General features: G+C 38.3%; 2 protein-coding genes across 4 annotated transcripts; both read right to left on the reverse strand.

Annotated features, from left to right (window-relative positions):
- Positions 1–3946: 3946 nt before the first annotated feature.
- Positions 3947–8527, reverse strand: LOC122666027. Its single transcript, XM_043862143.1, has 7 exons — positions 8257–8527; positions 6107–6569; positions 5861–5997; positions 5571–5615; positions 5413–5466; positions 4378–4482; positions 3947–4255 (listed from the first exon to the last, which is right to left on the reverse strand). Exons 2-7 carry the CDS (start codon positions 6567–6569, stop codon positions 3947–3949), a joined length of 1113 nt encoding a protein of 370 aa, XP_043718078.1. The 5' UTR covers positions 8257–8527.
- Positions 8528–12723: 4196 nt separating this feature from the next.
- On the reverse strand, positions 12724–17583 carry LOC122664093. 3 transcript variants are annotated; one of them, XR_006333283.1, is made up of 4 exons: positions 17526–17543; positions 17104–17109; positions 14016–14295; positions 12724–13051 (listed from the first exon to the last, which is right to left on the reverse strand). XR_006333283.1 is itself a non-coding variant. In XM_043859780.1 (3 exons), the coding sequence occupies exons 1-3, from the start codon at positions 14853–14855 to the stop codon at positions 13017–13019; spliced, it is 330 nt and encodes a 109-aa protein (XP_043715715.1). In that variant the 5' UTR covers positions 14856–14889; the 3' UTR covers positions 12724–13016. The 3 variants fall into 3 exon arrangements, 1 of the variants encoding a protein (XP_043715715.1); XR_006333282.1 differs by lacking the exon at positions 17104–17109 and having other exon boundaries at positions 17497–17583; XM_043859780.1 differs by lacking the exons at positions 17104–17109; positions 17526–17543 and adding an exon at positions 14841–14889.
- Between the last annotated feature and the right edge of the window lie 4262 nt (positions 17584–21845).

Raw genomic sequence — 21845 nt, forward strand, 5'->3', positions numbered from 1 at the left:
CATTAGTACAATTTCAACTGAGTAGAGAAAGTAGTTAATATTACAAAAAACAAATGTTATTTTGTATTTTGTATTCATCTCCATTTGATGACATTTTGATAACTTTTACTAAAACTTTGAATCAGTGTTTGAGCAACTTTCCTTGTTTATGTGACTAAAATTTGACCATTGAGATTTATGTGAGGACCTCTATCACATGGACGAACCAATGTACAAGCAAAAAGGAGAAAAAAAAAGGGGGTAAATTACATGTCACCCCCTAGTTTTCAATCGAAACTTAGGTCACCCTCTGGTTTTTGAAAAAACTCAAATCACCCCCTCTATAGTAACGGTGTTAGTTATTGGTGTGAAAGGATTATTTTCCCCTTGTACTAAAACATTAGAATTAAATTTATAATATTACCTTTGCTTCATCTTTAACATTGGTCAAGGGTAGTTTAGGAATTTAAATTTATTTAACTGGCTGACATCATCACTTAACAGCATAAAACTAACGGTAGAGACTAATTTGTCATATTGGGGTCTAAATTAGGGGGTGATTTAAGTTTTGTTTAAAAATCCGGGGGTGATCTGAGTTTTGTTAAAAAACCAAGTAGTGATGTGTAATTTATCCAAAAAAAAATAAAACAACTACGCATAGTCATACCCACAAAGACCCAAATAAAAAAGTATTTCACTTTATTTCTCTTGCACCCAGAGAGAAAGCTTTTGGACTTTCCCGCCCACTCCTGGCATGTATATATTATGCACCAAACTCAATTCACGAACCAACAACGGCACTTTTAACTACCGTTCATGGGTTGCTTGGTTGCTTTGGCTGTTGGGAAGCTTATATAAAGAGAACGCCACACAAAGAAAGTGCCATCCGGCGTATGTCGCCCCTGTGTCCTGACACGTGAAATGATCGTTGCACCTCCTAAATGTCAAACAATGCTTTCGTTTAAAAAAAGAAACGAGAATTAAACGTACCTATCTCTGATTCAAGTTGGATTGAAGTACTGTGCTTCAATTGGGGGGGGGGGGTTGGATCATGTTTAAAATATCAGTGGAATTGTAATTCTCAATTTGGGTGGACATGGTTCCGGTCCTCTTTTGGTTCAATTTATATATACGTGCTATCTGTTTCTAAGTGCTATCAATTTGTAGGAGATGCACATTGGTGACACATTTTCCATCATCGCTTAGTTTTAGATTTACTGTCCTAGGATGCAAAGACACTACAATAATTTCCGACAACATAGTTAAATCTTTTCCCGAAGCTAGCAGGGCCCATAGACCATGGGTTTGATGAAATGACGGCTCTTGTAGAAGATAAATTTACACATTCCTGGTCCTAAATTTTTTTTCAGTTTTGAGGCTTTTCCAAGTAATATTTCAAGTAACGTTCTTGATCTGTGTTTTTTAATCTTTTTAGTAATGCTGGTTTTCTTTTTTAGTACAAAAAAGGGGGGGGGGGGGGAATGGAGAGGGGACAAGGGGATAAAAGGGAGGGGGTGCGGATACCAGATGAGTTAATAAGGGGTCTCGAAACCGGGGCCTCTTGGCAAGCTAAGCTTAACTGCACTAACTCCCAACCAGCTGCTAGCTATGCAAGCCTAAAATTTGGTTTTCTGAATCATTCCATGTAGACTTTGATTTTTGGATAGGGGATTGATATATTGTCGGTGTGGAATGGAATCTTCTATGCTAAGTCAATAGGAGCTAAAGGAGTTGCACAATTAGCTACAGGCATAACTGCAACTGGCAGTTCATAGAGACTTTCCATGCCAAAATACTTAGGAGCATTTAGACAGATACATGGGCCAACCTTGATTGGGCATCTCTACTGCCATGCCGCTGTCTTGTAACTTTAGCCTCGTTTACCTCTAACCATTGACCTATTTTATTGAACACTTGTGCTTCTTTTTCTCTTTTTTTTTTTTAATGTTAAACGATTTTCTTATTGACCCGTTTCTCAAAATGTTAAATAATTTGTAATTTTACTTTTTTGCTAATTTTAATATTACACCAATTTTTCCCAGTGAAAGTAAATATTATCATTTCACATATGTACTCAAATTATGTTCACAACAATGACACCTACTGCTTCTGATAATGCTTAAGGATATTTTATTTTCAAATTATTAAATTTTTTTTTTTCCCTCTAACTAAGTATCCATAATATCAAATCCCTCTCCCAAATTTTGAATAATGATGATGCCCTCCCCTACTTTAAAATTCTTCGTTTGCCAGCATATGATATAATCGAGCAAGTCATTTGAGAAGCTAGCTGTTATGGAACCAACAATGCCATTGGTTCTGCTTCGGAGTTCCTGGAGCATTCTCTTCAGCTCGGCTATTTTCTCCGGCAATCTGGCATGCTCTGGCCGGGTATCTGCCATCAGAAATTGTTGGGAGCAATCTCACATTTACCAGAATTTAGATGACTTCATATACCAATGGGGCTAAACAGCCCAATGGCTTATACGTTTTTTTGTTGGATGAGAACTCCCAGTGCCAAACCAATGGAAGCACGGCAGAGAATTCGTACACAAGGGTCTCATACAATGGCCATCATTTTCCTTTGTTTCTTTCTTACCGATCAGGGGGGGGGGGGGTGGATTATGACTGTGGGTTAATAGGAGCGAGCAGGAGGAAGAGATGGAGAGAGAAGCTGCTGATGTAGCGACTTGGGTCAAAGTCACCTGTCAATGAACCCTAATTAACACGGTAACATGTTTTGACTTCTCCGACCACAATGTAGAAAATAAATCCCATAATTCTATATAAAGGCTGCACTACCCAGTATCTGTGTTTCGACTGGTCGGAATTTCTGTGTTGGTATTAGAGAGGTTTCAGTCTTTCTCGATATGGATCCAAATTCTCAGGTATCTTCCTTCTTATCAATGAAAGTTCGAAATTCTTCTATTTCACTCCCAATTTCAGAGTTGAGATTATGTTTTTGAACTGCTAGCTTTTTTTTCCACTTAATTCGATCGATGTCGCATAATCTCAACGCTTTCTTATGAAAATTTCGGAAAACAATTGATTCCACTTAGATTAATTCCCAGTATTTTGTTGCAGGAAGTCTCTGGTAGTTCCCATTCTTCTTCTTCCCCTGCAAAGCTTCTGTTGTACTCTTACTGGCAAAGCTCATGTTCATGGCGTGTCCGTTTCGCGTTAAACCTGAAGGGTACTTGTATTGTTGCATTGTATATGCTGAAATGTCTCTTTGATGCTCATGTGCATCCGGGCGGCCGGGCTGCATGTGCAGCGCCAGACTCGAGGCGGCGTGCTTTGGATGCCTTACCCTTGCCCAAGCGCTTTGCCTGAGCAGAGGTAAGGCAGTCAAAGCGCAACACCTTGAGTCTGGCACTGCACATGCAGCCGGGCTGCCCGGATGCACAGGATCTTTTTGGCTCTTCGATAGCCGGTTTTTGACATCTAAGACAGCTGTAGTCCATTTTGTTTAGGGAAAATTACATGCCCCTCCCCTGTACTATGACCTAATTACATCTTTCTCCCTTGTATTTTTTCCAATTACATCTAGACTTCCTTTGGCTGACGGTATTAATCTGGTGTTAGTTTTAGTTTGAAAAATACAATTTTACCCTTGTATTAAAACGTAGAATTAAAATTACATTGCTACCCCTATCTTCATCTTCAACCTAAAACACTCCTAACAGAGGAAAACGAAGGTCTGGCGTTCATCTCCAGCAAGCTCCAAGTTTGTAAGGGTTTAGTGATGTTGTTTTCTAATGATTTTCCACTTTGTTTTACTAAGTGATTTTTAGGGTTTTGATTCTCTTTTGATGTTTCTAGTTTGTTAATTCCCCCAATCTTTCTTTCTGTTAGGAAGGAAAGAATATGTTCTTTATTCATCTCTCATCAATATATACATTTACATTTTTCATAAATGATTCTAGAACCTAGTAGAATATACATAGGTACACGTGGCTACTCCTCATCACCCCCCCTCAAGCTGTACGGGAGGTGAGTCTACTGTAAGCTTGCCCTTTAACCAAGTGAACTGTGGGCGAGACAAGCCCTTGGTAGAGAGAGAGTATACCAGTTTCTGTTCCACCAGGAAACTAGTGCAAGCAACTAGATTCTTCAGCTCAAGACCAATCTTTGCAGCTTCTCCATCAAATACAAATTTTTGCAGGGACAAAGCTGTGCCAGCACACAAGAAGGTCTTTTCACTTGCATCATCGAGTATACTGAACAGTTCTTGGGAAGATATAGGAAGCTTGGACGGTCTACCTTGGACAACATCCTTCAGAAAGTACATAGAAGTCTGAGATCCTCTGAAGGAATATCTAAATACTGATAAAATAGGAAAACTAAGAACTAAAATTACAAAAAACATTTGAAGGGTGAAAAATATAATCCCATTACCAGAAGTACAGCACCAGCTTTTACATGAACTTGCGGCAGTGAAGAAAACCCCGGTTTCCGGATAAGTGATGTCAGTGCTCTTATAATTGAAGATCCAGGAACTTCCTAAAATTTACAAGTTATATGGAACATATTCAACATCAGGCACGAATAAATAGGGCAAACAGAAGAAATTGGAGAGGAAAACAGTACATGTTGCACCACAATGTGCTTCTTTAGATCTGTATTCAACTGCATTGAGAGAAACACAGTGGACAAGGCTCCCGCTACTGCAGGGTCTGGGAGGGGTAAATGTACGCAGCTTTACCCCCTGCTTCGCAGGAGAGGCTGTTTCCAAGTTTCAAACACGCAACCAACAAGTTGTAATAGTGCAACTTAACCTTTGCACCAAGGCTCGCCCACTGCATTGATAATTATTATTTAAAAGCTATTATTAGACAGTCATTCATTCTGCTGCATCAAGCTGAATTTTGATTGACGTTCTATTATTAATCCCAGTACTTCGAGGAACTATGGGTTGGTTAAGGTGTGGATTTTGGAGATTTTCTCAATTCACTAGGCATGCTCCATCTCTTTCTTCCTTCATGAACACCTTCCAATCGAAGGTTGGTTCTGACAATGAAATCATGTACGACGTGAAAAGCAAGGGGTAGCAATTCCTAGAATGTGTTGCAGGTGGTTTGTTCTATTTTACTTTAGTGTTGGACAGACAGAATTTCATGGACCTCATGCATTAACTCATTTGCTCTTTCTTAATTCCTCGAGGAAAAGCTGTTATCACCAGAGAGAGAGAATGAATAAAACATATGTCTATTGTTTTTTGGGGTAAAGAAAACATATGTCTATTCTACAGCTTAAGAAATGGTGCAATAGGAATATTTGGGAAATCAAATCTACCACAAAAGGAATTCATACAATAGAGTTGATTAAACCACTAGGTTCTCATAAGACAGCATATGTACATAATCGTTTTAATTCAGTTAATAAAAGAGATTACACAAACAATAAAACACAAATGTCTAACAAAACCGTTACCTCCAGCATCACATTCTTGAATGAAACAACTTCTATGGCATCCTCCAAGGAAAGCTGCAAAATATACATATCAATATGCAGAGGGCAAAGTGAGTAATGGTTCACAGAGCAGGAGAAGAAGAAAAACAATAACAAGAAGAAAGGCATAAAAATATTACCTTATCCCAAAATGCACCCAAGATATCTCTATTTTTGGGAGAATCCTAAAAAATGCCAATAAATCATCAAATACCAAATGGTAAAGGTACACAAATGAGAAATTTGGGGTAAAAGTAGAAGGGAGTGGGGGGAGAATCGACCCTATGCAAAATGGAAAAAGGCTTAGATTTGGCTCACCAATGGAGGCATATTTATTAAGTTTCAGGGATTGTTCCAATAATATGTTAAAGCGAAAAGAACACTTCACTGTATAAATAAGCATCGGTATAATTGGAAGCCAGCAACATACCTTATCAAAGTTCAAAGACCGGCGGTGCACGCGTATATGCCTTCGGTAGTTAATGGGCGAACAGAATTCCCGGGAACACTTTTCGCACTTTTGCATCTGCACCTTAGAAGGAGACAACAAGGGCCATCCTGGAAGGTCTGCCAATCACAAAGAGAAGAAATGAATCATCAACATCCTTGGTTTCAAACTGAAGCAAAACCTATTCCTATCTACAACCCAAATACCTGGTTATGACACTTGACATACATTTTTCAGGCTCACCATTGGCCCTAGCAGCTGCCTGAGCAAAGGCAACAACAGCCTCAGGGATTTTGAGTGTTTGCAAGTGTTCAGACGCACTTTTTGTCCCTTCTACAGGAACTCCACTGCTTTTTATAGGGTGACCAGATTCCTTAATCCCATTAGGATCATATGAATATGAACTAACACCATTACAATGCTCCAAATGATGCTTCTTCCCTTCTATCGTGTTGTTAACCTTTGGACCTTTAGAGAGCTTGTTAGTACCTTGCTGGTCTAAAGCGTGAAGTAACTGAATCCACTGGACTGGGCTGTCACCAGCCCTTGAAAAAGAAAGAAATGGTTCTTTTCCAATTGCTTGTCTGATAAAATTGTCAAGGGAATCATTTCCTTCCTCTGGTTTCCCTGCTTTCTGCTCAGACATCATTGTATCTGGAGAACTAAAGCCCCTTAATTTTGCTGCTGGCATCTATGATTTTCACCAAAATTTAGTATCAGCTATATCACAAGGTCCCCTGCTCACATACAAAAGCAGAATATAAGGATAACCATGAAAGAATTCTAAACTTAGAGTTGTGCAAGTAAACATTATAGTAGTCAAGGAGAGACAGGTCATTTATCCAGCATGTATCAGTGGATTATTTAAAACAAAAATGCAGGTGGCAATTTTCTTGACAAGAGCTAGAATCTTAGCTATTTAACAGAAAAATAATTCCTTCTACTTATAGTGGTGTTGCAGAGGGTTGAACAAGAAGAATTGATTTATGGGGACACCAGCTGAACCAGAAAATTTAGTAAGGATATCAGCAAAGGCTTAAATATGTCAAAAATCTAATAACAAAGTTTTTAAGGTCAGACGGAGATCAAGATTCCACACTTTCTTTTGATAACCACATGATATGTTGTATGCAACAAAATTATAATAGCACATAAGTACTATCTCATCCATGGCATGCCCAACAAAATTTAGATAGATTTTTAGGCACTCAATTATATAGGGCAGCCATTTCCTGATCAAAGGTGTAACTTAGGCTAGATATGATATTCTATCAAATTTTAGTTTGAAAATACATTTCCTGTAAATCAGGAAGGAGACCCCAATATTCTCTTTGAACTTAGTATGTAACAGGGACACTTAATAATACAAAATTTCACCATCCCATGCACCCTGCTTCTGCTTCTTAGTTTGTGTCAGACATCAACACTTCTGTTCATTATTCTGTATACTTTTCACAGTGATTGCTGTGTCAAATGGCCGTATCTATGACAGACAATAAGAACCATGTCTGTCCTTGTTAACTATTGGCATTTGGTCTCTATCAAAGAAATGACAAAGAATATAGAATTAAAAGCTTTTATGCAGCATACCGGCTTCGAAGGGACAATGTCTATAACCAAATAAATAGAAAATGTCCTGTGATCAAACTGTTATTCTCTAAAACCTTAGAAATCATTAGCAGGCCATTACTTTGGATCCAAAAACAAGACCTCTTCAGAAAACAGATATGGTGCACGATCCATCCAAAGTACATAAGCTATTTCATATTAAGTAAGAAATGTATTAGGGTACAAAAATTTAAAAACTCTCCTACAGAAACCCAACCGACCATTGCAATGCCCGTGAACAAATTTAATTCTGCGTGCTCATTAAATTCCCTGATCCACGCTTTTCACAAACAACAGGTCCATCAAAAGAAACATTCCCAACCCAATAATCCACCGAACTGATACAGGAAAGGACGGTAAATGTCGCCCATGGAATGAATAAAGAAGGCTGTTTGGCCTTCAACCCATCATAGGTCAGTTAATTAAACAAGTACGAAAAAGCAAAATAATTATTCCAAACATCCCGATAACAATTTATGCACCTCCCGTGTACAAAGTACACGTCAAACTCAAAATAGGGGGAATGAACACAATAAAAAACAGGGAAAAAAAATGAATCGGATCACAACCGAGTAAAACGCAGAAAAAAAAAGGACAGCAAAACCAAAACAACAGACTAAATTCAAAACCGAAGTAAATCAACCGACAATAAGAATCAAGCAATTCATCAAAGTGGTTCTCGCCTAGGTTTTGTCGCATTAGATCTATGATCTTCGCCTGATAATAAAACAGGGGGGGTGGGAGAAGAAGCGGAGCGGCGGTACACTTACCAGTGAAGATAGAGACACGGGTTCGCCGAGAAGAGATTGATTTGCACAAGCTGCAAATGATCGGAGAAATCCAAGTTCGACAGAGAGGAGACGAGAAACTCCAGTTATGAAGGAAATCTGTCGGAAGAACAAAAAGTGATCGCCGAAATCTGGACACAAAAAGGGAGTTTCGAAGGAAGGAAGTGGAGAACTATGTAGTAAGCGAAAAGGTTCAAAGAAGAAATTAATATAAGAAAGAAAGGGACACTTTTTCACATCGCAGAGAAAGAATGAAAAATTGAAATGTTAAAATTTAAGATATAATCATAAATGGAGTTGGACTCCGGTGTCTCCGGACGCATCGAGATCAAATCGGGACTTTGAAATCCAGATCGGTGGGCCCTCTCAGGGAATCCTCGGACCATTAATTGTAGTTTGATCGCATGATCTGAACCATCCAAAAAAAAGAAAGACTTAGGATAGGTCACGAGTCTGCATGTTTATTATTGGGTCCGTTTGATGTACGGTTCAGATTTCATAGATCGAATGGCATTCGGTGTAAATATCTAAAGCCGGTTCGGGTCGACCAACCTCTTGCTTTTAGCTTTAGGTATACGGATTAGGGAGTACGGTTTATCTGTCGAGCTGTCAATGGCGATCTGGTAAAGTGGTAAACCTTCCCAGGCAGAGTTTTAGGCCCAATAAAACAAACAGACTGAACCCAGGCCCAGGTAGAGCTCAGCCCAGCCCATTAGTAGAATTTCTTTTTTGCCCTTTACCCTTTACAGTGAATGAGATAGAATTTCAGAAAATGACTGGGAAAAAGAACATTATAGGGATTCTTTCCCACACCTACTCGCATAACTAACACACACACTCTCTCTCTCGTCATGACATTTTTCTCTCACGTCCCTAACCTTGTGAACCATCTATTGACGAAAACTATTCCTATATATTGATTGGTGTGGCATAGGAGATTTCCCCATGTGGTCAGTGTAGAAAACTCTTTGATCCTGATTTTAATAATTTTATTTCAAATAATTTTTGAGAGTATTCTCTAAGCAAGTGACATAAAGGAGCACACCAATGAGGTGTAGCAAAACGATGTCCTATATCAAAAGGCAACGAGGTCATTTCATTTGAGGAGGAGAGAAATAGGCACAAAGGTGCTAGTGTATCCTACCCACAGTTTGAGGCCCAATAAAACTGATAAACTGAACATGGCCCAGGTAGAGCTTGGCTCAGCCCCCTTCTTACCTTTTACATTTGTGAGAGAAAAATCAGATTTTCAAAAGCTGATTGGGGAAAAGATTCTCATGACAACATTGTAGGGATTATTTCCCACACCTTCTCACATAACTAACACTCTATCTCTTCCCTAACCTTGTGGACCCCTATTTAGGAATCGGATTCCTATATGTTGATTGATGTGGTATTGGAGATTTCCCCCAAGTGTGGGGAACTTGCCCCTGATTTTATTTTTTATTTCAAATTACTTTTGGGATAAAAGCAAGGACTGAGTTTTCCTCCATCTCCCCATTCACCTTGAGGCGGGAGAGGGTGAGAAAAGGTAATAGCAAGGCATTTTGGAACATACACAAAACCTATGAGGGGTTTGTGAACCATAAGATGGTGGGTGAACCGTTCTCTATTGGTGGAAGTAAAGTAATGTAACAATACCTTGTTTTTTCTCAATCAAACTTCAAAATACCTTGTTGTGTCACATAACAAAATATTTTTTCTAATAAAAAAAATTGAATTATTATTGTTTAAGGGTCTGATAATTTTTCAAACGTCACAATACATCTATTCTACCACATGAACAAATAATATGTTTATTCCAACCTTTGGATAGAGAAACCTGGTTAGATTAACCACATGTCAAATTTCGAAGTCTAGTTCAATCAAATACCCTCTTGTATAAGCATCCAACCATTGTATGTTCATACATGTGTACCAATACTTCAACCAGTGACTTTATTTTGAATAAGGAGGAAAATTATCTGCTCCAATTCCTGCTCGGTCCAATTCCCCAAGTTCCTCTAATAAAGGGGAGTGGATCCCACCCGGGCAAGGGATAGGGTGCTCACTTCCTCTCCCCCTATTAGAGGAACTTGGGAAAATGGAGCAATTAATGATCCGGATAATTGCTCCGGATAATGAATACCCCAGACATTGTTGTGCTCTCTCCAAACTCTGAGCAATTATAGGTATTTTTATCTGCTCCATTTCCCCAAGTTCCTCTAATAGAGGGGGGTGGTCATTTCCGCCATCCTCGATTAGAGAAACTTGGGAAAATGGAACTGCCCAAGATATGGAGCAAATAAAGGTCCATAATTATAGATGGTTAACATTTAAAAACCGTAAAACTGAATGGCTCTCCATTTACTTTTCTTTTTCCTATACACTATTGAAGGTTTAAGAAGAGTAATTACATAAAGGGAAAAAGAACGCTACCTAGTTGTGTGGCCAACATGGTTCTTGCGCCTGGACACAATGCCCACCCTGCCCCCATGGAAAGGCAAAAATCCCATCACTTTGATGCTTGTGTGTGTGCTCCCATTGGCCACAACACGCGTGCAAGCTCTAGAGGCCCAGACAACGTTCTCTCGCTCTTAAATAAAGGATGTAAATTTCTGGTCTAGTAATTAGCAATTATAGAGCCCTTCTAGACATATGGAAATATCTGCTATGAGGCATATTGGAAGAGCTGAAATTTTGTGAATAGGTTGACCCAAAGATCCTATGCTCACATGTCAAGCTTCAGCTAAAACAGAGTTGCCAAATGGAAAAATAAAGTTAAGGAAAATCCAATGGAAAAAAGAAACTTTTCTTGAAAGAAATGGCGGACAAGGGAATCTAAGGTTGCATCGAAGTTTGAAATTTGACATGTAGCCAATCTATACCATTTTCTAGATATCCATGGGGGGGAGGAGCAAGAAGATGGAGGAGAAAATTAGAAGTTAAACAAAAATAGACAAAAACAAGTTTAGTTTTACAAAACTAGACAAAACAATGACTCTCCTTCCTTCCTCGGTAGTTCCCTTCTGAAAAAATCTCTTTTTTTTTCCTCTGTTACTTGGGGTAACAGAGAATGGCGGTGGCTGGGACAAGGGTAGGGTTGCAGGGAACAGAGAATGCCTGGGCGAGAAGACAATGACAGGGGTAAAAATGTCTAAAAAAGTAAATGTGGGAAGGAGAGACACTATTTTGTCCAATTTTGTAAACCTTAACTTGTTTTTGTCTATTTTTGTTATCTCAAACATAGGGTGGACAGTTTTGTAAATGAAAACCCAAAAGTAGCTAATCATGTAATTTTTCCTTTAAGAAATCAGTGCAATAGTAGGATTCCAAGGATTCAGCAGCAAAATCTGATTATGAAAACAGATCTAGAATCAGCACTAAAAACTGAGAACTCACAGTAGAAAACAAATTCAGAATGAGAATTTTTAAATCCTAGTTGCCGTAGGATTTTAGATATCAATTGGACAGTTCAGATTTTAAAATTGCAAGTGGGCTTAGAACTAGTAACAGAATAGAAATCTAAATCCAGACCTCAAAGATCAACATAAAACATAGAGTTTTGAGAAATCACACTTGAAACAGTAAATCTGGAATTCGATAGAGGATTGAATATTGAAAACAGAATTTAACTAGAATTAAAGCTGGAAATCAGAATTATGCATTGAAGATAGCCACAGTATAGAATCAATTAACAGATCTATAAACCAGCAAGCTAACAGAAAAGGAAATAAAGCGTACATAAGTGAAAAGTTTCTCTGACATGTTCAATGGACAAGAAGAAAAGAGGAGAAGATATAAGTTAGGCATCCACCTGATCCTCTGAGTTGGCAACCCACCAAACTCAAGCATGGAATCCCACCAAGGGCTTTACTACATCCCAGAGACAACAATAGCTCTGAATCTCACAGAACCAAATAGCGCAAGATAATACTCTATTCATCAAATTCACGTGCCTTTATGGCTGGTTATATAAATATATAGAGACTCAAAATATGACTCCTGACATGACTAGAAATAGTTAAAACCAACTAGTAATCAAAACTAGATGCTTAATTAACCAATAAAAGACTTAAAACAACTCCAAAACTAACTCAAAAACCTCCAGCTGTGTTTGGAGTTCCTAAACCAACTAGGACTTGACATAATGAAAGGAAATCAATATATAACAAGACTGGACTTATAGATTCCTAATCCAGCCGGAACTAGAACACACAAAAATAATCAAAATAGGAAAAGAAATTGAAAACAGAACTCTACTTAAATAGAACTCCATAGTTGACTAGGAATAAGATTCCCAGTGATACTAGGATTCCTAAAACCGCAAACTATTCTTCTTCTCCTAGCATTGCTACTGGTGCCTAGATACTGCATCACTCTCCATTAGCACCGAATTCAAAAGCTAAATCAACAGTGAAAGCTCTAAAGAAAGAATATTTCTGCCATTGGATTGGCTGCCTAAGACTTTAAGAAATGCACATTTCCATTCCTACTTTTGACCTTGTTCAATCATATTGAATTATCTCCTCGTGGTGTTGGAAACAACAAAAGCTTTCTTGTCTTGGAACCTCATAACTACAGATGTTTTTCCCTCATAGGCTGAAATAATTTCAGCTAGAATTCAATAACAGATGGATCTAACACCAAAAAAATTCACATTCGGATCTTGAATTATCTTAGCAGCATGTATATATTGTACCTGCAAAGCAACAGAACCAAAAAGAACACCGGGCCACCAAGCCCTTTAATCCATTCATGTGCTACTTGTCCAGCTCCCAAAGGACCCCTCCATCTTCTGCAAGGCCAGTGAAATTTTTTAGCTTTAAACTTCAATTCAAAACACAGTGCAGGAAACATAAGTAGTGACAAAGATCTACATAAGCAACAACACTGAGCCTATAAGCAGTAACTACTTTCCATCCATAACTACTAAGTACATAAGGTTCCTTTTTTTTCAATAGAACTGTTAGCCCCCCCCCCCCTTTTTTTTTCTTTTGTTGAAGATCTGCTCTCTGCCTTGAATTTGGGGGGGAGCACTTTTTTGTTCCGCATCATGGAATATTTTTCCCTTTCTAGTTTCCACGAAATAATGACCAACACATTTTAAAACTAGGAACGGTACACTAGCACATGAACAACATGTTCTGGAGTGTTTTGGGCACAGCTGGAATGCCCCAATCCTGTTCTAGGTACAATGCCATACAGGCCCAAAGTATCCAAAAATCATTATATTGGCTATCTCTCTCTCTCCCTCAACAGTTGTTAAACTGGTGTCAGTTCTATAGGGGTACTATTGTAATGGTCTTTTAGTTCTCTCTCCTATAGTGTAAAGTAAACTTAAGTCTAGTCTTAAGTTGTGGACCCAAGGGTCTATTTGTAATTTCTGGTTTTCTAATTAATATATAAACTTCCCCCTACCCACGGTTTCAATATTCTGCTCCTCACTGAAACAGTGGGCAGTATTCTCTCAACATGTCTTCTCTTCTCTTCTCTTCTCTCCCTCTTACGACCAGGTGCTAATTCAGGTACTGTAATTGTTACAGTAGTTGATGTTACTGCATTTATTGGGATGCACAAACAATCCACAAGACCAAATTGTGGGTTGAAAAACTGAGTTTGTAACTAGAAGAACAATACAACAATTCAGCCTTATCCCAACTAATTGGGGTCAGCTGTAACTAGAAGAACAATACAGCCCCTAAATCAAGACACCACATTTTGAGGTTTTATTATCACTCACATGGGAGAATAAGGCATACCTTTGATTTTCTTGTCTATCCACATTTCCACCAACATCCCGGCACCAACTCCAGCAACACAGATTGCTCCATAGACGGCAATGGCAGAGGGTAAGGATCTTCGGGGAAGGAAATAGTAGTCTGGGACTTGCCTTATTTTTTTGGGGAGCCGTTTCTTCACAACTGGTCCACTGTTAGATCCATCAATTGAACCACCACCCACAGTTTTCCAATCCACACCCTTTAGTAAGTCTTTGGGCTCCTCAGTTGCCATGGCCAGACAACTAGTTTGCTTTCTTTTCTGTAAAATCAGAGCCACCAACTTCAGTTGTGATTCAAAAAAATCAGGAAGTTAAGAAAAGGCACAGAAAAGCATGACTATGCATTGGCCCACGGTAAAGGGTATGTAATTAGGAGGAGCATCTCTGAAAATCATAGTAATAATGGGAATGATAGGACTCTAGTAAATAAACATTATCAGTATGTGGCAAATCCCAATAGAGTAACCAGATTCTTATGAACAGTTTTATAAATTTTCATATTGCAGACATCCTGGGAACCTATATATTACCCAAAGTATTTTGAGTTTTGCAGGTAGGAAGATAAGAGAATATGTATTACTCTTTCTTTGTTTTGACAATGGGTAGAAACTCATATTATCCCAGTACTGGAAGATTAAACTATCAAATTTGAACACTCTGCAGTCTGCACAGAATTGATAAGAATGGTTGAGTTTACAAAAGCAAATAACTGAACAGAAGAAGTACAATCAATTAGCAACTGACACACAGCTCATGCAACCGAGGCTAGTGGTAACCTTCCTTAATTCTGTACACCTCAATAAACCTCATCTATCCTCATTTTTTGTTCAAACTGTGACTTCTTGACCTTATCCGAAGCAATCTGATGCAGAAAAGTCACTTAGAGGGCTTATTTTAGTGGAAATAAACCTTGGGTTGGGTTATGCATGTCCGGGGCCTTTGATTCTATATGTTTACATTGTAATTGGCCAATTTAACAAGCCTAAAATATGGATAGAAATTAGGAAAACGAATTTACTTCATTAGTTTAGTTAGAGTCCTATTTTTGAGTCTCTTTTCTTTATTACTTCATTAGATTGGGTTAGGCCTTTCCTTTTTATTGTCTAAGTCTATTTTTGAGTCTTCTATATAAGTTTGTAAGGGAGGCCAGCATTGTACACGAATTTAAATAATAGAAAAGTTTGTTTATGCAATGTTGAAATCCTGAGTTAGGATAGGTGAGAGGCATAAGGGTGAGATGCCCATTCCATTCCTCCATCCTCTTCCATGGGTTCTTGATTTTAAACCCTAGTTTAGTCAAATCGAGTTCAAAAGTGCTACAAGCTCCTGGGATTTCTTTTCAACAGATTGTTCTCATCGATTTTTGAAGATTACAGCATCAAATTCATTGCTGCCAGAGCACATCTTCAACAGCTGAACCTACAAAAACAGACCCATCATCAATCCAAGAAAATCTAGGGTTTCCAAAACCCTAAGGGCTGATTGATCTCCTCTTTCTTGTTGTTATGACTCGTGTCTTTCATCGGTTCTTGATTTTAAACCCTAGTTCAGTCAAATTGAGTTCAAGAGTGCTAAAAGTTCCTGGGATTTCTTTTCAACAGATTGTTCTCATCGATTTTTGAAGATTACAGCATCAAATTCATTGCTGCCAGAGCACATCTTCAACAGCTGAACCTGCAAAAACAGACCCATCATCGATCCAAGAAAATCTAGGGTTTCCGGAACCCTAAGGGCTGATCGATCTCCTCTTTCTTCTTGTTATGACTCGTGTCTTCTATTTGGGATTCATCCTACTTTCAAGAAGAGTATTCAATCCATTGGCAAGAGAAATATTCAACCTATTTGCTACTTCAGCAAATTATTGTTCCCTCTTTTGAGTTCCCATTATACTCTTTCTTTGGTGGTAACCAAATTTGAGATCATCTCATTCTCTTCCAACCAATTTGAGATCCCATTGTTCTCTTACTTGTTCTCTGGAGGTTTTCTTTGATCCTACCTGGGATTAGACTTATTCTGGTTTTAGTCTTACAGTACAATCAATAGAAGGAAAAATTGTCTTTGCAACCATCCAAACCAGTTTGGAAAAGAGTTTCTTTCGAGAATGAAAATCCTTTTCTGGAAATGCATTAAAATGAGGGTAGCAACTAAATGCTTTCTTAGGAATGTGGTCAGACTGAATCGGAATGACTCAATCCAAGTTATAGACACCAGATGGGTTCTCCACACAGTTGACTGAGAGTAGGGTGAAAAGGGAGGAATTTTGTGTCAATTCAAATTTAACAATAATGGTTGGAAAGGAGAATTGAAAATTATAAAGTGTATACAGAGAGAGAGAGAGCTGAAAATTCTCTTCTCCTTCCAGTCAGGATAATTTGTTCAATTGTCTCCCAAAATTGGCAAGATAGCTGAGTGGTCACACCTTACAGGCTTGAAGTAATATATTTTCTCACTTTTTTATCAATGCCATTGTATGACCAACCGTTAATGGAACTCCCTTTTCTTTTGTTCTTTTCCTTTTCTCCCTTCCCTGGGGGGCGGGGGGGGGGGGGTTATTAAGATCAGTTGCATCCATTTCGTCTGCATGAACAAAACCAGACTCTTTTGTGTTTACAGTTTTCACCAAAGTAGAAGGTAAAGTATTTCTTTGCAAGCTACCTCAGCCCTTCAACAATGAAGACTTCGAAACAGAACATTGAACAGGTTCACATGGACAAAAAAAGGGCACAGAGTGGTAGAAGTGAAAAGCCCCAAAAGGAACTTAGGAAGCTCTAAGAGCTTTTTGTTTGCAACTCCATTTGGCCATTTAGGAGTTACGAGGAAAATTTAATCAGTTGACGCATTTTGAGTTCGCAAAAAATACAGCTGTGAATATTTTCCTTTTCATTAGATATGCAAATTAAATTTACTTTGCTAAAGAGACTATATACTAATGGCATATTCTTTTTTTTTTTAACGTTCTTTTTTTTCCCAGCAAAACCAAATGTGAATGAGTGATTTTCATACTTAAACAGGTACGTATAAAAGAACTGAAATTTTTAAGTGATCTTCTCTTCTACACAAATTGTAACCCTAACCTGTAATGTATTTCAACATGCCAATTATTGCAATCCTTTTGACTTCTGACTCCAGAAATTCTCCTAGAATTTTGGTTCCTAAATGATATAATTACAAAGGATCAACTATGCACCCTCTACATACCATGATTTTACATCCTTTGCTTACTCTTTACGATCACAGTGATAACAATTATGAATAGTGTTTTGAACGCAAAATGTCAAAGAAGAAATTGTTGATATCTAAATGCACTACAGTTCAGAAATACAATCTAACGCGTAAGTGCACAAGCTGTATGGTGTTTCTTCATCCGCAGCTCTTAAATTGATCACTTCGTACTACAGGAATAAGACAGATACCGATCTGAAGCAAATCAGAGAGAGAGAGAATCAGATTTGAAGCGTTACCGTGAAACGTACCTTAGATTTGCCAAAACGCTTTGGAGAAAATTTCTAACAGATCGAAAACATTGGGGATTGGTAGAGGTTGCAGTTGAGAGCTTAAGAGCACTGAGGTCAAGAAGTCAAGTAGAAGGGACCTTGGTAAGTTTGGGAACGGCAATAAAATGGGTATGGATACATATGGAATAAACGGATCAGGCGGCAATAATACTTTTCAAAAAACTGGCATAATAAAACGTGTGTGGCAATGATAAGGCACATGTTTAATACGTGTTTAATACAGCAGCTCTGTAAACAACAATATGGGTATATATTCACTATATAACATATTCGTATCACCTAATAAACAAAATAATAGCATATAGAGGTATCACAAATGAAATAAACACAATAGAATAATTGTGGGGTCGTCAATCATCTACATTCTGCACATTGGGCCAAGTTTGATGATTTGATTCCTCAATGGAGCAATTGACAGTATTGGAATTCCATGTTTCTTAATTACAGCTCAAGTATATTGTGGGATCGTCAATGGAAGTGTGCAATGCAAATAAAAGGAACTCACAGCCTTCACCTCACAGAGGTTGTAAACAGGATTGTGGCACAAAGACCAATCAAGAACACCTAGAACACTTTTTACCTTCAACATCCAACAACTACCCTCAAAGGAACACTAAGACCAACACTTGGACGTCTAGGAAATAACCTACTGAGAAATCAGGGATTAGGAAGAGTGATAGTAAAACCACTATCAAAGTGAACTTTTATGGTTCAACAATCAAGCTCATGGTTCAGCATTTTAGGATACTGAATGCACAACTGTCGTATTTGGATCCAAAAATATTCAACTTGAAATAGTGAAAATGCATAGCTGAGAGCCTGAGACCACCAGATCATTGGGAAGAGACTCACCTGTACAGGAGAAATAGATAACCAGGGACGAGTCTGGAGTTGATTCCTCCTCGAATGGGGGCCGCTACAAGGCGTCCGAAGATAGAGAAAATGAAGGCGTGGATATGATCACAATCGGAGATGGAGAAGATGAAGGGGCTACTGCAGGAAGATGGCACTTGTGGAGCTCTAGGCTGCTGCAATGGTTGTCCGATACAGAGAACATGAAGGGGATTTGCCGGCAGATCGAGATTGCTAGTTAGGGTTACGATTCATAACACCAAAGGAGGAAGAAAGGGTGATGGGTTTTGTGGGGTTTTGTTTTAGTTTACGTGATTCGTGTATAATACGTGGTTTTATAAAATACACGAATTTTACCGTATATATTGAAAAATCCGTAAAAAAAACATTTTATTTATTAATACGTCCAGATACGCGTTTAATACTCATATAATACGCGAACTTATTAACTAATCAAAGGACTCGTTTTTCACTTAATTTCGTTTTTATCCTTAAATTTTTGTTTATCTTCAACTTTGCCCTTTTCAGTGGCTCTTCCCTTATTCTTCTCTGCTTTCTGCTGTTAAATTGAAACCCTCATTGTCAGTAGAATTGAAGCCGACAAAAACCAGAGCAACAGCTTAATCGAAGTAGAAGAAGAACATCTCCCTGAAGCCTATACTTTGTCCGTTGTTTAACACTCGAATCGGCCTGAATCAGTTCAAGATTGGGAATCTAAGCTTATTTTATAATGAAAATTGAATCGGTTTAGGAATCGGTAATCGGCCCATGAATCGATTTGATTCAAAATGATTAATAAAGAAAATGACTAAGAGCCCGTTTGGTAACGCTTCTGTTCCAGAACATGTGTTTTTTACCTTTATCAATTTATTTTTTGTGTGTTGGAAACATGTTTCTGGGCTCTAAAACGGTGTTTGGTAAACTTATTCCAGAAACATTTTTAGAACAAAAAAACAACACAACTCCGTTTGGTAAAACCTGTTTTGAAACACCTTTTACCAAGTTAATGAATTATTACAAAAATGCCATTTCTTGACTAAACTTACTTAAAAGTAAGATGAAAACATCCTCCATGATTATGTATGACTATGCAAAAAGGATCTTGGTGGATTCGAACCACCATTCCCTTGGAACATGTTTGAGACATGCGCATGTTCCAAGTGCTCTACCAATTTGAGTTAAAGACCAAACAAGTAGAGTTTGAAGTTTACAAGTAACCCAAAGCACCCCAACCACCACCAAATCACAACACACATGGAGAGGAAAGAGGGAAGCTGACCTCCAGTCCTGCTGCAACAGGGCAGCAGCTCCCACTCTCCATCTCTGCCTGCAACTCTTCTTCTATTTTCTCTCCTTCAACTTCTTCCCACTCTACTCTTCTTCTTTCATTTTCTTCTTTACTTTTCTCTTCACTTTGATAGCTATAGCTGAGGCCACACGAACCTCAACCAAGCACACTCGTAACCACATGGCCAGCAGCCCAGTAACAACATTAGATAGAAATGCACTTTGTATTGAAATTGGGATGAATGTACTGTAATCTAAGAATCTCAAGTTTATAAGTGAACTGTACTTATTTGCTGTTCAAGTACCAGAAATTACAAGGCATTACAGTTGCCTAGAAGATGTAACTAGTTTGTCTACACTTGCAACATTTTCTTTGATTTTTCATCATACTCTTCCTTGGCATTTGTTGGAACAGAACAAAGTATCATTTGTGATAAATTGGAGCTCACCCCCTATTTTTCATACTATGGTCGACCTCATCTCTTTTAACAACAGTAACAAGTATCCAGATTTTGCAGGAACCAATACGCATATAGTATGGGTACTCTCTCTCTCTCTCTCACCCTTTGACACGGAAACATTGCCACACAGTTTCAGTATAGTTACTCAAACAGAGCCAAATAGCCATAGATATAAGACATGTTAGCCTCAATGGATTAGGTGGAAGAAGAAAAGTGACAGTAATAATACTGGTCTAATTGGCAAAGTTGAGAAAGTTAAAATCTAGATAGAGAAGCTTAAATCTTAGAATATTTGAGCCTATGCTTAGATTCAAGTCGATACTTGACCAACCCTATTAAAGATTGTTCGATCATGCTTAAGATTAAGCTAGCAAGATAATTAGTTATAGCATTAGTGCATTACATATCATTGTCATTGTTTGCTATTTACCAACATCAATGGAACTCCTGCACCAGAAATTCAAGAATATATCCCACCCTTAACAACCCCCCCCCCCTTGAACCCTCAATGCTTACTGTAGGTATAATATTGAAAACTAGCTGTGGCTTTGCCTCTTTGGCTGCTTCTTGTGAACATTTTTTGTTTGTCCTACCAATAAATTGTTACCCATTAAAAACAAGGAAGAAGCATCTCATCAAACAACTTTTCCCCCAGGATATCAGGGTACAGTTTATGATGAAAAGGTAAGCATGAATAAAATTTACCTGATAGCCATTCCATTCAGGATTTGGATGCATCCCCTGAGGTGGAAGCATCATTGATGCATAAAAATTGGCAGCATCTAGGTGAGGAACCATCTCATTCAGCGGGGAAGACCAACATGTTGAAGCCCGTTGCCATGCACCAAATGGATGTAATGAGACAGAATTAGAACGAATATCACCTTGTCCGACAACAATCACCATAACTCATCTCACACAGTCATAGAAACCCATTAGCCTAACATTTCTCCTTAATTTTATTCCATTTTAGGCTGTTTAGAAGTATTATATTTACTCATATCTTCAGATTTGGTCACTATTTGTATCTCAGATATCACACACAAGTGAATACGATCCACTGGATCTGTTCTCTGGCATAAACCACACCACAAAGGCACTATTTACATAGATCCCATGTATAAACCAAGAAAGAAACCTAATTTCACTGACAACCACAGATATACCAACATAAACCAGCAACAAGGTTTTACAAATCAAGGAGATGGTACAAAAACGAGAAAATAATTTATTCCAAATGGATCAAGAGAGGGCTTTTACCTGTGGAGCTTGGATCGGTGTGTGAGAGGTCAGAAATTGTGAACTCGAGCTTCAATCGTTGGGGAAGAGCCTCTCAAAGTCTTGGATTTTTTGGGTTTTCTGCAAAAATCAGAGTACAATCTTTAAACCCAACAACAAAATAATCGAAGAAGAAGAAGAAGCTGAGCAAAGGAAGAAGGAGAAGAAGATCACAGACGAAGAAGAAGAAGCTGAGCAGAGGAAGAAGGAGAAGAAGATCACAGACGAAGAAGAAGAAGCTGATAAGAAGAGGTTTACCTAAGTAAAATGGAGATTCGTTTTACCCACTAGATGCCTTCGATTCCGTTTCGGTCGAGAAGGATGGCATGAAGCAAAAACAAGGGTTTCGTTGGAGAAGACCAGAGCTAGGGTTTCGTTGCTTGTTGGAGAAGACGATGTCGCAAGCAAGAGTGGTCG

This window comes from Telopea speciosissima, chromosome 6, assembly GCF_018873765.1.
Source record: "Telopea speciosissima isolate NSW1024214 ecotype Mountain lineage chromosome 6, Tspe_v1, whole genome shotgun sequence".
Taxonomy (NCBI): Eukaryota; Viridiplantae; Streptophyta; class Magnoliopsida; order Proteales; family Proteaceae; genus Telopea; species Telopea speciosissima.

What these genes read in the sequence shown, in the direction of transcription:
- LOC122666027 (XM_043862143.1), bottom strand. Translation starts at nt 6,569, where the DNA reads ATGCCAGCAGCAAAATTAAGGGGCTTTAGTTCTCCAGATACAATGATG. An exon ending in CAATGGTGAGCCTGAAAAAT is followed by an intron (nt 5,998 to 6,106) that starts GTATGTCAAGTG and finishes TGTGATTGGCAG; the next exon opens with ACCTTCCAGGATGGCCCTTG. An exon ending in AAGCTGGTGCTGTACTTCTG is followed by an intron (nt 4,256 to 4,377) that starts GTAATGGGATTA and finishes TACTTTCTGAAG; the next exon opens with GATGTTGTCCAAGGTAGACC.
- LOC122664093 (XM_043859780.1), bottom strand. An exon ending in GATAGACAAGAAAATCAAAG is followed by an intron (nt 13,052 to 14,015) that starts GTATGCCTTATT and finishes CTGGCCTTGCAG; the next exon opens with AAGATGGAGGGGTCCTTTGG.